Source organism: Balaenoptera acutorostrata, chromosome 10 (genome assembly GCF_949987535.1).
Source record: "Balaenoptera acutorostrata chromosome 10, mBalAcu1.1, whole genome shotgun sequence".
Lineage (NCBI taxonomy): Eukaryota > Metazoa > Chordata > Mammalia > Artiodactyla > Balaenopteridae > Balaenoptera > Balaenoptera acutorostrata.
In genome coordinates, this window is record NC_080073.1 from 63572266 (window position 1) to 63586856 (window position 14591).

General features: G+C 34.8%; 1 protein-coding gene across 1 annotated transcript in view; it reads left to right on the forward strand.

The window, feature by feature from the left end:
- The window catches only part of COL21A1 (collagen type XXI alpha 1 chain), a 185367-nt gene that overhangs the window by 66268 nt on the left and 104508 nt on the right, over positions 1–14591 (forward strand). Inside the window, exons 4-9 of the mRNA XM_057555093.1 lie at positions 5400–5568; positions 5660–5876; positions 8897–9070; positions 10157–10234; positions 12002–12010; positions 12311–12394. Of these exons, the coding sequence (XP_057411076.1) occupies positions 5400–5568; positions 5660–5876; positions 8897–9070; positions 10157–10234; positions 12002–12010; positions 12311–12394 (731 nt within the window). The remainder of the gene's footprint in view (positions 1–5399; positions 5569–5659; positions 5877–8896; positions 9071–10156; positions 10235–12001; positions 12011–12310; positions 12395–14591) is intronic.

Here is a 14591-nt window from a genome sequence, read left to right on the forward strand (position 1 = left end):
CCGTGCTCCACAATAAGAGAAGCCACTGCAATGAGAAGCCCGCACACCACAATGAAGAGTAGCCCTCGCTCACTGCAACTAGAGAAAGCCCACGAGCAGCAACAAAGACCCAATGCAGCCAAAAAAAAAAAAAAAAAAAAGCATTTCATTACATAATCAATGGTTTTACAATGAAAAATGGCAAAACCAGATGAGTTATTCTGTAATTTTGTAAGCCTTTAAAATTGTATTCTCCTTAGCTATTTTTTAAGACAAGGATGGGTTTCCATTTCTTATATTTTTTTCTTAGTGTTGAAAAATAGTATATTCTATGTTGGTGAGGCTACTTACTGGTGAAAAAGATTTTGACTTTTCTGGTTTGTGCATAAGTTGTACTTAAGGCTAATTGAAGTTTATTGATCCCATTGACTCACCACTGAAAGGAGTGTTATAAAAATCTGCACTTACTATGTCCTACTGTCAGTCATGCGTTTGGCAGCCATCTTCCTCTGACGAAGGATTCTAAATCAACCTATATTTCAAGACAGTGGGATTACTTGCTGGTAAAAGAGAATGAGATCATTCAGCCATGTGATGAGAAAAGAAACTTTGTGAAGTTGGGCTTTAGTAAGAGAATTTCTGCTTGGATAATTTATTTCAGATTTGCTATTGTTATTTTAGTGTATTTCCAATATGATGGGATGGAATCTAAGTTATCATAATCTTGGTGAATGTGCCTCCTTTTTTATGAATTTGTACATGATGTTAAAGCCCATGGTGATATAATAGACCTTCAGGAAGGTAAATGTTTTAAATTGCCACTGCACGCCATTGAGGGTTGTGTATCTTTGGCACCTATACTCATGTTTGCCTTACCATTAAAACCAAGTTCAATCCAGGAAAGTTTAAAGAAGCTGGCTTGCACAGACCTAAACTGTACCAGGGGCACCGTAGACAACTATGTTTTATTGGATTATCGGGTCTGGATCACTAAAATTACTTTTGGTCTCTGACCACAAATCTCCTTATAAAATTCCCAGTTGTCAGTAAAATATGTGACTTCTGCAGAGGGCTGACTTACAAACAATCTTGCAATTGGATTAAGTAGGCACTTACAAACTAGGCTAGGTGTGATCTGGAATAATGTGTTCATTATTAATTAATATGATAGTCCCCCTATCATATTAACTTACAAGTAGAAAGCTGTAGCTAGACACATGTGATTTCCCTGGTTAGACTCAAGAGATACACAGTTTTTGTGTTCTTTTCCATGGCAGGATTTTAAATAAAACACATTTTTATGATCCTAATAAGACTGAATTACTTATACTATTAAGCCCTGGGATTTAACAGAAAGGAAATTATTACTGGACCCCAGTGTTTAAAATAAGTGGACTAATGTGTGCTCCACCCCAGAAAGTGTTCCTTTTCTGAATACTCTCTGAACATATTAGAGTCAAATAAAATTATAACTGTGTAGTCTGTGTAGGAAACCATTTGTGAACTTAGGGCTTTGAGGGTTTTTTTTGGTTCTTGCTTCTGAAGGCACTCCTTTAAACTAACTTGCTTTACCTAGATTGTTCTACTTACCTGTTATATGTGTTATAGCAAGTCCCAACTGACTCTCTCTTAGCATTTGATTTTCCTGGTACTTAAAATGACAGCTTCCAAGTTCCAGTTTTTAATTCCAGTTTCCATTCCCCTCTCTGTATGTGTTTGTAGAGTTATACATAGATTTCTTTTTTTCTACACAATAGGGAAGTTAATTATTGACCTCTGTTTCCCCAGAAGTTTGTGGAAGAATTGTTGGTTGGCAATCAAAGTAACTTTTTATATATGGAAACTTTCTTTTATCTGTTTCCTATAGCTAGGTATATGCAAACATACAAACTGTATTTGAGCATTTTATCTACATTTTACTTTTCAGTTTCCATGTGTAAGGGTATTTTATTATTCTTGTAGGTGAGCAAATTTGGAAGAAAAATTATTTCTTCAAAAAAATATGGGTGTACCAGGGGCTGAGAGGAGAGAGGAATGGGGAGTTATGGTCTAATGGGTACAAAGTTTCTATTTCTGAATAATAAAACTTTTCTGGAAATAGTGGTGATGGTTATACAACATTTGAATGTAGTTAATGGCAATGAATTGTACACTTAAAAATAGTCAAAATGGTAAATTTTATTTTACGTATATTTTACAATTAAAAAAAATTGAAAGCCAAAAAAAAGAAAATATAATTATCTAAATACATTTCTCCTAATGAGATGTGCTAGGTGGTAATGAAAATGTGGCTGTATCGTGATTGTTAATTTACATTCCTGATTTCATGAAGCATGCCACGCTGTTTCCTATACAATTCTGGGGATTAGAATACCGTGCAAAAATTTGATTAAAGAAAAAGGATGAACACAATACTTGCTTTATCCCTTCCACTTGCATGCTATTTTGAAGTTACAAAGCATTTTTACATACATCGTCACCATTTGATCCCAAAAAAACCCTGTGAAGGAGATCATTATTCTCACTTCACAGATGAGAAGCCAGAGGTTCATGAGAGGTTAAGAGAGAGGCTGAGGTCTAAACCTCAGGCTCTGGTCTTCAGTTGGAGCTCTTTAACATCTTATAACTTCTCTTTTGTAAAGCAAATCAGAGGAGCAATTCAAATCTGAATATTCGTATGATGTAATGTTTAACACATTTTCTTTTCAGCTGAACTTCTTTCTTTTGCAGTTTTAAGTCAAGTGCATTTGAAGTGAGGCTTCCTATTGTTCTATATTACCCTGCCCCCTGCTAGAAACAAACCCTGCATCATAATGACAGGAAAAATTTAATTTAGTTTATTGATTTGTGATTTCAACTCAGTCATACAGTATTATTGGGACACTTATTCCCTGCTTCTTATGTTTTCATGTGGAGGGACTTCAGCCAGACTGACTTTTTTAAAATAAGTCATCTTGATTTTATATTAAAAAGTTTAAAAATTATAACAAATCTCAGTTTTAAGTAGAGGTGAAAAGGTTTGCTAAATAAAACACTAGTCCAGTAATGTAGTAAAGGAATAATATTTGTCAGAATAAGGATTATTTCAAAATGCAAAGATGGTTTAATAGCGAAGTCTGATTTGACACTCTTCTGCTCAAAATTCACCTGAATTGGCTTTTTTCTTGACTCAGGCAATTTCTTTTTGGTTCTTATTCTTCAAAATTAAAACCAATGCTGCAATGAGTATGTAGATTGACTTTTCTGATCTCTCCCCACCTTCTTTCACTCTTTACCACTGATGAGAAGATGCATTTTCGGATAAGGGAGTTTGATAAAAGAAGCTGGTCCTAGCTGGCAAAGTGCCTTAGACGTTCTTCCCTTTGGATCAGCAGGTCTGTGGAGCTGGTGTTCCGTTTCCTCTTTAGATCATATGTGAACTTAACAGGCAGTCCTGCTCCTGAGGTGGGTGGGGATTGAATCAGCCCTGCTGGGCTGCCAGGCAGGGGTGGTTAATTACAGTGTACAGTCTCATGAGACTCACTGGATCACACCTCTAACCAGCATCTTCTGTTTGCCTGGCTCCTGTATCTTCCCATCAGTTAGCTCTAAGCTTCCCAGAGGAAGAAGAATGTGATTGAAAAGGTCCCTTCAAAATTCAGCATCCTCAGACCTGAAGATGAAAATACCCCTCCTTTCCCAGGAACACATCTACTTTTATTTATATCAAACCTTTATTTTATTTCCAGTATTAATGTTCCAAATGTCCATCAATAAGTATGCAGATAAATTGTGATGTATTCATACAATAGACTTACAATCAGCAGCAAAAAAGAATGAACTACTGAAACACACAACCAGAGTGGATCTAAAATAATCATGCTGAATGAAAGAAGCCAGACAAGAAGGAGTACATACAATATGCGTCCATTTTTATAGAACTATACAAAATTCAAACTTATTTGTAGTGACAGAAGGCATATCAGTGGTGCCTGAGAATGGGGATGGGAGTGGGGTAGTGAATGGTGACAGACAGAGATTGCAATGAACATGAGGAAACTTTTGGGAGTGATGCATATGTTCGTTATCTTGTCGGTGGTGATGGTTTTACAGGTGTATACATATGTCAAAACTAATCAGATGGTAAACTTTAGTTTCCTGAGTATCAATTTACCTCAGTAAAGCTACTTAAAAAACAAACAAACAAACAAACAAAAACTCAGCATCCTCAGACCTGAAGAGGAAAATGCCCCTCCCTTCCCAGGAATACAGCTAATTTTATTTATATCAAACCTTTATTTAATTTCTAATATTCTATGGTACAAGTTATGACAGTATTATTGGGCTAATAAAATTCATCTCCTTACTTTTTACTGTTTTATAAATATGATACTTTCCCCTTTTCTTAACGTTTTGTAAGAGAGTGATTATCTTAAAGTACATTTAGTGGAGTTTGTTGTTTTATTCTCTTAGCTGCTCTATAAAATATAAGCTGTTAGGCTCAATGTGTATGTTATACGACGGCTTTGGAAGAATCTGAAAATATTGCAACATTCTTACAGTATAACAGTTTAATAGCATTGCAACCAAACAAAATTTTCCACATAATTTGAGACACTGGTTTCCCAGAGAATTGAAAAGAATATCACATTTTTATAATTTATATAAATGACTGTATAACTAATAAGAACCTGCTGTATAAAAAAATAAAATTAAATTTAAAAAAATGACTGTATAATGCAAACCTTAATGCTTCTTCTTAAGGAAAAAGTCTTTATTCATTTATAAATGTGATTAATATAATATATAATCTGATTAATCATAGATGAGATAATAGGCTCATTTGAAGAATTTCCACGAACAGAAAAGACCTACAGTTAAGTTTTTTCCAGAGTGAGAGAACCAAGATATTTGAACTGTAGGATTATAAACTGCTAGAACTGGAAAGGATATTGGGAACAACACACATTTTTTACCCCTCAAATCCTGGGAATGCAAGAAAGCAATCAGAATTCATCTCCTAGATCCAAGAAATTTAAGAGCATTATCCAAGTGTGCGTGACTACCAGCAAATCTTGGATGAGAATCACGAATCCTGCTCCAGCCCTCTCCTACTGGCCAGGTGTTAGGTTGCCTCATATTCAAAATAGTGAAGTGTAAATTTCAGCATAGTGTTGCCCTTAAAACAATCCATGAACAAATGTGCCTTTTACATTTCTGTTTTCTTTCATCCCCCTTTAGGGAGAAAGAAGGCAATTGAGACTTCATTCTCAAATACCAAATACACTCCCGCATGTTTTCTCAGAAATACATTTACATACATTTGTGTGCATATAGAAATTTTATAATTCTATGTTCTTTAATATTCCTCCCTTGATTTTCTTTTTGTTGAAGTAACACATGATAATTCAACTTCTACCCCTTTTGCTTTTGCTTTATAGAATCTGTCTGTCCAACACGAATTCCAGTGGCAGCTCGTGATGAGAAGGGATTTGATATTCTTTTAGGCTTGGGTGTAAAGAAAAAGGCTAAGAAAAGAATTCAGCTTTCACCAACAAAGATAAAAGGATATGAAGTGACATCAAAAGTTGATTTATCAGAACTCACAAGGTAAACGTTATGTGTTGATACAGCGTTTTCTTGATGTTTCTGTAGACATGTTGAGAATTCTTTAAGCTCATACATGTTCTTCTTTTTCCAGCAACGTTTTCCCAGAAGGTCTTCCTCCATCATATGTATTTGTCTCCACTCAGAGATTTAAGGTCAAGAAAGTGTGGGATTTATGGAGAATTTTAACCATTGATGGAAGGCCACAAATAGCAGTTACCTTAAATGGAGTGGATAAAACCTTATTATTTACAACAACCAGCATCATTAATGGCTCACAACTGGTCAACTTTGCTGACCCTCGAGTTAAGGTAAAGATGCTTGGGTATGATTATGGTATTCATGGGGAATGACCATCAGGCTTGTGTGTTTTGGAAGAGGAGAGCCATAATTTGAACCTGACAAAAAATATTTATTTCATATTTTAATTTTGCCTCACTGACTAAAAGGAACAAAGGAAGAATATTTGTTTCTTTTTTAATTGAAGTAGAGTTGATTTACAATGTGGTGTTAATTTCTGCTGTACAGAAAACTGATTCAGTTATACATATATATATATGTATTCTTTTTCATATTCTATTCCATTGTGGTTTATCACAGGATATTGAATACAGTTCCCTGTGCTATACAGTAGGACCTTGTTGTTTATCCATTCTATACATAATAGTTTGTATTTACTAATCCCAAACTCACAGCCCATCCCTCTCCCACCCCCCTTTCCCCTTGGCAACCACAGTTCTGTTCTGTGTCTGTGAGTCTGTTTCTGTTTCATAGATAAGTTCATTTGTGTCATATTTTAGATTCCACATATGAGTGATATCGTATGATATTTGTCCTTTTCTGTCTTATTTAGTTCACTTAGTATGATAATCTCTATCTCTAGGTCCATCCATGTTGCTGCAAATGGCATTATTTTGTTCTTTTTTATGGCTGAGTAATATTCTATTGTATATATGTACCATATCTTCTTTATCATTCATCTGTCGATGGATATTTAGGTTGCATCCATGTCTTGGCTATTGTAAATAGTGCTGCTAGGAACATAGGGTTGCATGTATCTTTTTGAATTATAGTTTTGTCCAGATATATGTCCAGGAGTGGGATTGCTGGATCATATATGGCAACTCTATTTTTAGTGAAAATTTGTTTTTTAATTCATATGAGATTAAGGGGTGCAGGAACTAACATTTTTGAGTGCCTGCTTCTAGGTGCCAGGAACATTTAATTATAATAATCACCCAGGGAAGAAGCTATTGCTCTCATTTCAAAGACAAAAAACCAAAGTTCAAGGATATTAAATTCTCTTTCCAAGTAACATGGCTAGTAAGTGGTGACATCAGGAATTTAATTTAGGTCTGGTCACTTTCAAGGTCTGTGTTGGTCTATTTTGTACTGCCATGTCCTACAGAATATTGAGATAAATTCATATTTGTCAGAACATTAAATACAGGTAGGAAATATGTACAGAATTCACATTTATTTGGAGGACAGTTTATATTCCCAAAAGGAGCATATATTTAATAAAATTCATAAACTAAAAGTATATTTTTCAAGTCAAATGTGTTCAGAATATAGATGCCATGATAAAAACAGTTACATTTTGATTATTACTGTAATTATGATAGTCAAATCATACATTATATAATTTAGGAAATATACAAGGCTGTACATGAAATTATGCATTTATTCAATTTCTTCATTTGGTAAGCAGAATAAATTAAAAAAAAATTGTTGTCTACCATTTTCATTAAAGGCAATGTGCTAGAAACGACACATTGTGTGTAAGGAATGACAAATGAATAAGGCATGTTTCTAATCTTCAAGGAATTTATTTATAATGGGATATTCAGTGCTTCTGGTATCTAATAGAAGTATGAAAAGTTAGTGGACTGTGTAAGGAAAAGTGGATTCTAATACAAAATGTGGGCCAGTCTTCATAAATGAGATGGTTTTTGGAATGGACTTTGAAGGATGTACAGGATTTTGATGGAGAGAGAGAAGGACACGGAAGTCAATGTTTCATTATTGAGTAGTCATGTGTAGTGAAATGCAGGTTTTTATTTAGAGAATAGAACGTGGTGCCCCCTGTGTTTGGAGTATAAGATACATGAAAGCAAAAGCTAGAAAGGTATAAGCTCAGTTTGCATGGATGTGGGAACCATACAAAGGGTTTTGCATTTTAATCAGTGGATGACGGGATTCCATCAAAAGGTCTTGATCACAGGCGTGTCATGGTCAAAGTAGCTCTCTCCTCTCCTTCTTTCCCTTCTTCTTTCGTAAAGAATACTTTTGACTCTTTCCTGGAATTGGACTAAGTCCTAGGAATACAGAAATTAATAATATTAATTCTAGTAGAGGTAAGAAGGTTGGCTTGGAGAGGGAAGTGGTAGGGATTGAGATGTGTTTGAACATTATTCAAATAAAGCAGGACATCTATGAGCCTAAATTATGGCAATGAGAATGGCAATGGAGAAGTGAATTTGAGTCGTGTTTCAGACACATCCTTGATAGAATTTTGCATCTATTTGTTATGGCAACTGAGGGAAGGGGAAAGAGGTAAAGGCACTTGTATGGTTTAGAAGCTGAGGATACTATTATCCTAGGGAAATCAGGAGAGGAAGAAAGTTTGGGGGATAGTTCAAGTTCATTTTGTTACATACTCTGTCAGACAGATTGTGAAACTCCTGGCAAAATTATTCTAGCCAATGTTAGAATTATAGGTACCATATGTGAGAAAGAGGTCCAGGCTGTCAATGTGGATATGGGAGATATTCCATAAAAGTTATAACTGAACTGTCGGAATGAATGAGATCATCAAGGGGAGAATGGAAAAGGTCAAGGACAGGCCTGTGGGGAATGCCCTCATTAAAAGGCAGGTTGAGGAAGATGAGCCCTCAAAGAGATAGAGAATGGACAGTTGGAGAAGAAGGAATGAAGGTGACCAAGATGGTTTGAATCACGGAAGCTGAGTGAGACCATCAATGCGGACGGACTAGTTACAGGGTCCACAGTTGCCATGAAGTAAATAAAATGAGGGAATGAAAGAAACCACTTGGATTGGGACACTAGGAACTTATCTGTGACCTTGAGGGAGTTGTTTCAGTAAATACTTTGCTACAGCCACTTTGGGATGTGAAATGGAAATGCAGCTAGGGATTAAAATAATTGCTGGTTGGCCTTTGAGACCCAGCTTGGGTCAGGGTGAGTTAGAATATGGTACGATCAATCTGTGTGGTGTGGATTTACACTTGATGACAACAGAATAGAAACAAAGAAACGAAAAGATTGTTTGGAGCTCTATTTATGAATCTGCTGTATTTTCTTCCTACAGACATTATTTGATGAAGGCTGGCATCAAATTCGTCTCTTAGTAACCGAACAAGATGTAACTCTGTATATTGATGATCAACAAATTGAAAGCAAGCCCTTACATCCAGTTTTAGGGATGTTCATCAGTGGGCAAACCCAAATTGGAAAATACTCTGGGAAAGAAGAAACCGTTCAGGTGGATAAAAATGATCTGCTTTTCATATTATATAAAATGGAGCTTTGGTGATAGTATTTACTCCATTTAACTGTATTTAACTTAATTCCTTTAAGAGACTTAATGAAAATGTAGTCAATTCATTAGTGAAATTGTGTGTTTGTGTGTGTGTGTGAAAATGAAAAATCAAACTTAATATAATAATTCTTAGAAATTTGTTCCCCTAGGTGCAGGGTAGAATTCTATGTTCTTATGAACCATCAATTTCATATTTCCCAGGAGAAGCATAGAATATATCATGAATTTGGGAAAGGATTAGGGCTGTGAGTGGGGGTTATAAAAATTTCTTTGCAGCTGTGAGGATAAAATTAGATTAATGCATGTCAGTGTTCTTCATAAACAAAACGTTGACTTTTTTGGTATCTCTTTAAACTAGAGTATCTGTGTGCGGGTTGAGAAGTGTGTATGTAAAAGATAGCCATTTCTTGAAAAATCCTTTATTTGAAAAGGTATGTCTTTCCTACTCTGTTTCTATTAAGGGAAGACCGTGTCATATTCAAATGTAGGATTACATATGTGGTCTCTATGTATTAATGTCACACGTCAAATTGTAGTAAATATTTAAATAGTGACAGGTGCTGGGCTTACTCATCACACAATACTCTGTGCCAAGAACTAAATCTCTGAAACTAAAGATGGTTTCTTGAGCTGACTCTATGCAGTCAGGGATGTGAAGAGATGTAGGGTAAACACAGAAAGCCTGGGAAAGCTTTTAAGTTGTCTAGGAAATGCTGTCTAGATGAGCTCTTAATAGAAGGATACTACAAAAGCCCCACTGGGTTTCCCAAAGAAGTCAGAGGTTTGTTTTTGGTGCTAGGGAAGTTTTTCTTAGGAGTTTTGTTGCTTCACGTCTTTATACTGTATGTTAAGTATTTAAATTTTGTATGTTTATTGCTTATTGTATTTTTATTGTTAACGAAGCTAAGTGTTTCGATCTATATCTTACATGATTGCTAACTACACTGGCTGCTTCTGTGTATCTGAGTTGCTTTTATAAAACAATTTGCTTGGGCCTCAACTTTAACTTGATTGGTTTTATGTTTCTAGTTTGATGTCCAGAAGTTACGAATCTACTGTGACCCAGAGCAGAACAACCGGGAGACAGCATGTGAGATTCCTGGATTTGTGAGTAGGATGGGTTATCTTTTCCTAAGTGTTGCTTCAGTACTTTCAAAGCAAGAAATAAAACGCAAATAATATACGAGCTTTAATTTAACATATAGAGTTAATTTGTTTCTTCATTGTCAATGAAAATAAAATGACACTGATTAAAACATATTTTGAGGTTCATAATTGACATAAAATTATAATATATGCTTGTACAAGTGTAAATGGAAGACCACAGGAAATATTTTCTCATCTCAGATTGATTGTTCCACTACGCAAGTGAAGCAGGGATAGACCTGCTCTACAGAAACATAGAATTCGTTGTCTGAATGTCCAGTATGTAAAATACATTTCTATACTTTATTAAATGTGTGGGTGAAATACCTCATGTGACACAATTCTGAAGAGTGGAAAATTATTCATTTTCCTGTTTACTAGCACGTTTTCTCAAACCATAATGAATATAAATTTTTCTTTTTGTTGTTGTTGCCACCCAAGCAGGATTTTCTAATAATTCTAGGATATAAGCAAATTTCTATTTATTTAGCTATCTTCATTAATGCGTTAGGAAGAAAAAGATTATAAGCTAAAATGTTATAGACTCTGATCATATACGTGTGTGAGTGTGTGTGTGTGTGTGTGTGTGTGTGTGTGTGAGATCAATCCCTTTTCCCCTGGGCAAGAAACAGTATATTATTGCTAGTGAAAATAAGGTAAAATGTTGTAAAACTTTTTGACAATGTGGATTTCCAGTCATATTTGAGCCCTACGTGGTTCTTTTCATTTGTATAGTCATGCTGTCATCATTTTCTTATTTCCTATCAAACTGAATAAATTATGGATCCATATTCTGAAAATTTGAGGATGTAGAGCAGCACATTTGAAGGATCTGTAATAAAATCAAAGATGGAAGCTTCTAGAAATGATTCATTCTGGATTTTCTACTTAAGTAATTGTTTAAACACTGTAACTTTTATTTTATATACTTATAATTTGGAAAATAAATCTCTTTTAACACTATAATGTTTATTTTAGATACTTATAACTTGGAATATAAATCTCTCCTAAAAGCATTAAAAGTTATTTCATTTTGGGAGTCCATTGTACATACTTGATTTATTGCTATTTCTCCATTGATGTTATGCCATGACTATGACCCCCCATATAATAGAAGCACAGAGTGAGATTCTAGATTCTGTGTTCTCACATCCACTTTTCTGTGTTTTTATGGCTCCTTCCTCACTCTCAGGTATGACTTCTTCAGGCTTGTTTACCCTTTTCATCTTCATTCCCACCTTCTCATTTTCTGATCTAATCTGTTATTGTTTGGAAAGATTATTAACCTATTTTAAAATTGTATGTCATTCAGTAAGAAATAGATTGCTTAGTAAGAAGCTTTTCTAAAGTAAATTGCATAAAATTGAATGCATGCAGTTTGTGACTTGCTTAGATGTGTTTTGGCTTTCTCTCTGGTTAAGTGATTCCCAGAAAGTTCAAGAGAGCGTATAAACCCCACCTTGAGGTATTTTTGTTCCTGTGTGGCCGTTATACCAAGCACACTCTCCATCATTGCTAATTTCCTTCCTTTATCCTATCATAAATGTAGGAATAGCATAAATAGGTAATTTTTTAGGATCGTTGCAAGCAAATGTTTTAGCTCTTGCTGGTTTTGATACTTCATTTATCTCTACCCTGGACAAGGAAATATCTGTAAATTAGGAAGATAATTTAGAAATTTAATTAGAAACATGTCTTAAAACATATTTGTTGTTGTTTTTCTTTCAGAACGGTGAGGTAGGCTTGGATACTATTATTCTCCTTAAGGTAATATTTGCATTGTGGGACTGTTTAGCTTCCTTCCAACAACTGTAAGTATGTTAGATAAATAGAACCCATTTTTATGTAGTTTGAATGTATCTAGTATTCATAGCTTTTTTGTGATTCTGAATTTCTTATTGGATTGGGCTAAATAAAATTGGACAGTAAATATAAGATATCTTTATCATTTCACACACACATACAGACATACACAGGCTCATGTGCACATATGTATGTGTCTTGCCGTGTGCCTTTATCTCCATTTTTGTCTTTTAGTGCCTCAATGGTCCCAGTGATGTAGGTTCAACGGCAGCTCCCTGTATTTGTCCTCCAGGAAAACCAGGACTACAAGGCCCCAAAGTGAGTAATACCTAACATGCTACTTTTGATAAAATACACAAATAAGAGCTGAGTAGGCACCGAATTCCTAATCACCATTGTCTCTGTTGTGAAATTTCTGCCTAATACCTTAGAATAGTTTAAAATGTGAGTTTTAGTGATTTTTTAAAAAAGTGATTCTAATCTGTAATTGCCTTTGAACCTAAAACTGATATCACGTAAAGTGAGGGAGTGTTATTAGTTTGTTTGCTTGTTTGTCTGTTTGTTTTTTCCCCTAATACCACTACTGTATCCCAAGAATGATACCTCCTTACAACCTGGTAAAAAATGAAGAAAGGTCATTTGTTAAAATATGTTCTAAATTCTTAAATGTCTAAATGCTTATTCTGTCAAAATGATTTTCAGATAGAAAAATGAAGTAAACAATTTTAAATTGGTTTGAATGTTGTGTTTGATGTCCAGTTCTACAAAGAGAGGCAAGTGTGTATATGTGTGTACATGTGTATTGATTTATTTTACTTAATCATGTAATAATTACTTTTAGTCATATTCATACATGCATATCTCCCAGTTACATTTACATATTTATTTGTGTGTGTATCTGTATATATATTATTTGTGTGTATATGTGTTATTTGTGTGTGTATATATAAGAAAACTTACATATTCATCTGTGTACACATTTGTATATGATTGTCACCATGATGTGCATACTATTTTATAACTAGTCACTTTTTAACATAACAAATACTCTGAGTATGTTTCTGTGTTATTAAATATGAATGACTAATATTTTTAAAGTATGTTGATACTAATCGTGGCATCACTTAGACACAGCCTAAGATACTGAGATGTTAAGTGGTTTGTCCACTATAGATAAATCTTGTTTATTTAATATTATTTAAAAATATCATCTAGATAAAAATAATGTCTAACTTGAAAGCAAGTATGACTTCCTAGCCAGAAAGAATGTTTCGTGTATTGATCATCTATTACTTGAAGTGACCATAATAAATTTTGTTAAATATGAGTTGTAATGTTCATTTAGATGGAATTTTCTCAGAGTTTTAATCATCACAACTAAAAATGTATAGTTTTTAGACTGATAATCTGAGAGTGGGATTCTTCCTGACTTTTGTGCATGTTTCTCCATCTATTTTCAGGTGATAGTTCATGACCTACTTCAAACCTAGCTGTTAAAATCAAGAAAGAAATGCAATTTAAGAAATAAAAGAATGGGATTTCCCTGGCGGTCCAGTGGTTGAGACTTCGCCTTCCAATATAGGGGTGTAGGTTTGATCCCTGGTCAGGGAGCGAAGATCCCATATGCCTTGGGGCCAAAAAACCAAAAACATAAAACAGAAGCACTATTGTAACAAATTCAATAAAGACTTCAAAAAAAAAAAAATGGTCCACATCAAAAAACAAATCTTAAAAAAAAAAAAAAGAAATAAAAGAATACATTCAATACTTCATTCAAAGTAAATCTGTCTGGCTTGGAACTTGACTTCATTCCATTATAATCAATTTACTACCGTGAACAATTTTTAGATTGCCTTTAGGAAAGTTAATCCAAGGGTTCTTCTGTTAAAGTAACCGTGTTATTTAGGATGCCTGATACAAAGGAAAAATACCTATAAGATGTTTCTGGGAGAATTTACCTTGCAAGGCAGCATGGTGTGACCTACCAGCAGACTATCTTTTGAAACATAGTTATACAGCTTATTCAACTTGGGTTGTTATACATAGAAATGATTTGATCTACAAGAGATCAGAATCCCATGACATCTGACTTCTCTAAGCCCAGAGGACCTTCCAGCCCCTCAGGCCACCCCCAGGGGCTCTAAGGGGCTGTCCACTTCTGGGTGGGGGGCACCTGATGCCTTTCATGTTTCCTGATTCATCATTAGTGGTCCATTAGGCATCTTGAAGTGACACCAATTTTCATGCCTGTATGTTTCTATAGCAAATTTTTAGCACACCCTTTGTCTTATCTGGGAAAGCCTCTGATTTTCAGTATTTCCAAGTTTCATGTGTTCCTCATTTTCATTCTCTTTTCTTAGTCATCATCTAGCCCCACTGCCACCTACTACTTTAAGTGAAATTGCAGTTTTCCACAGATCTTCCAGTTGGCGTGTCTTCTGAATCTGCTTTCCATTTTCTTCAGAAAATCTGGCAGGAGGACAGGACACACACACACTCTTCCATCCTTTTAGGG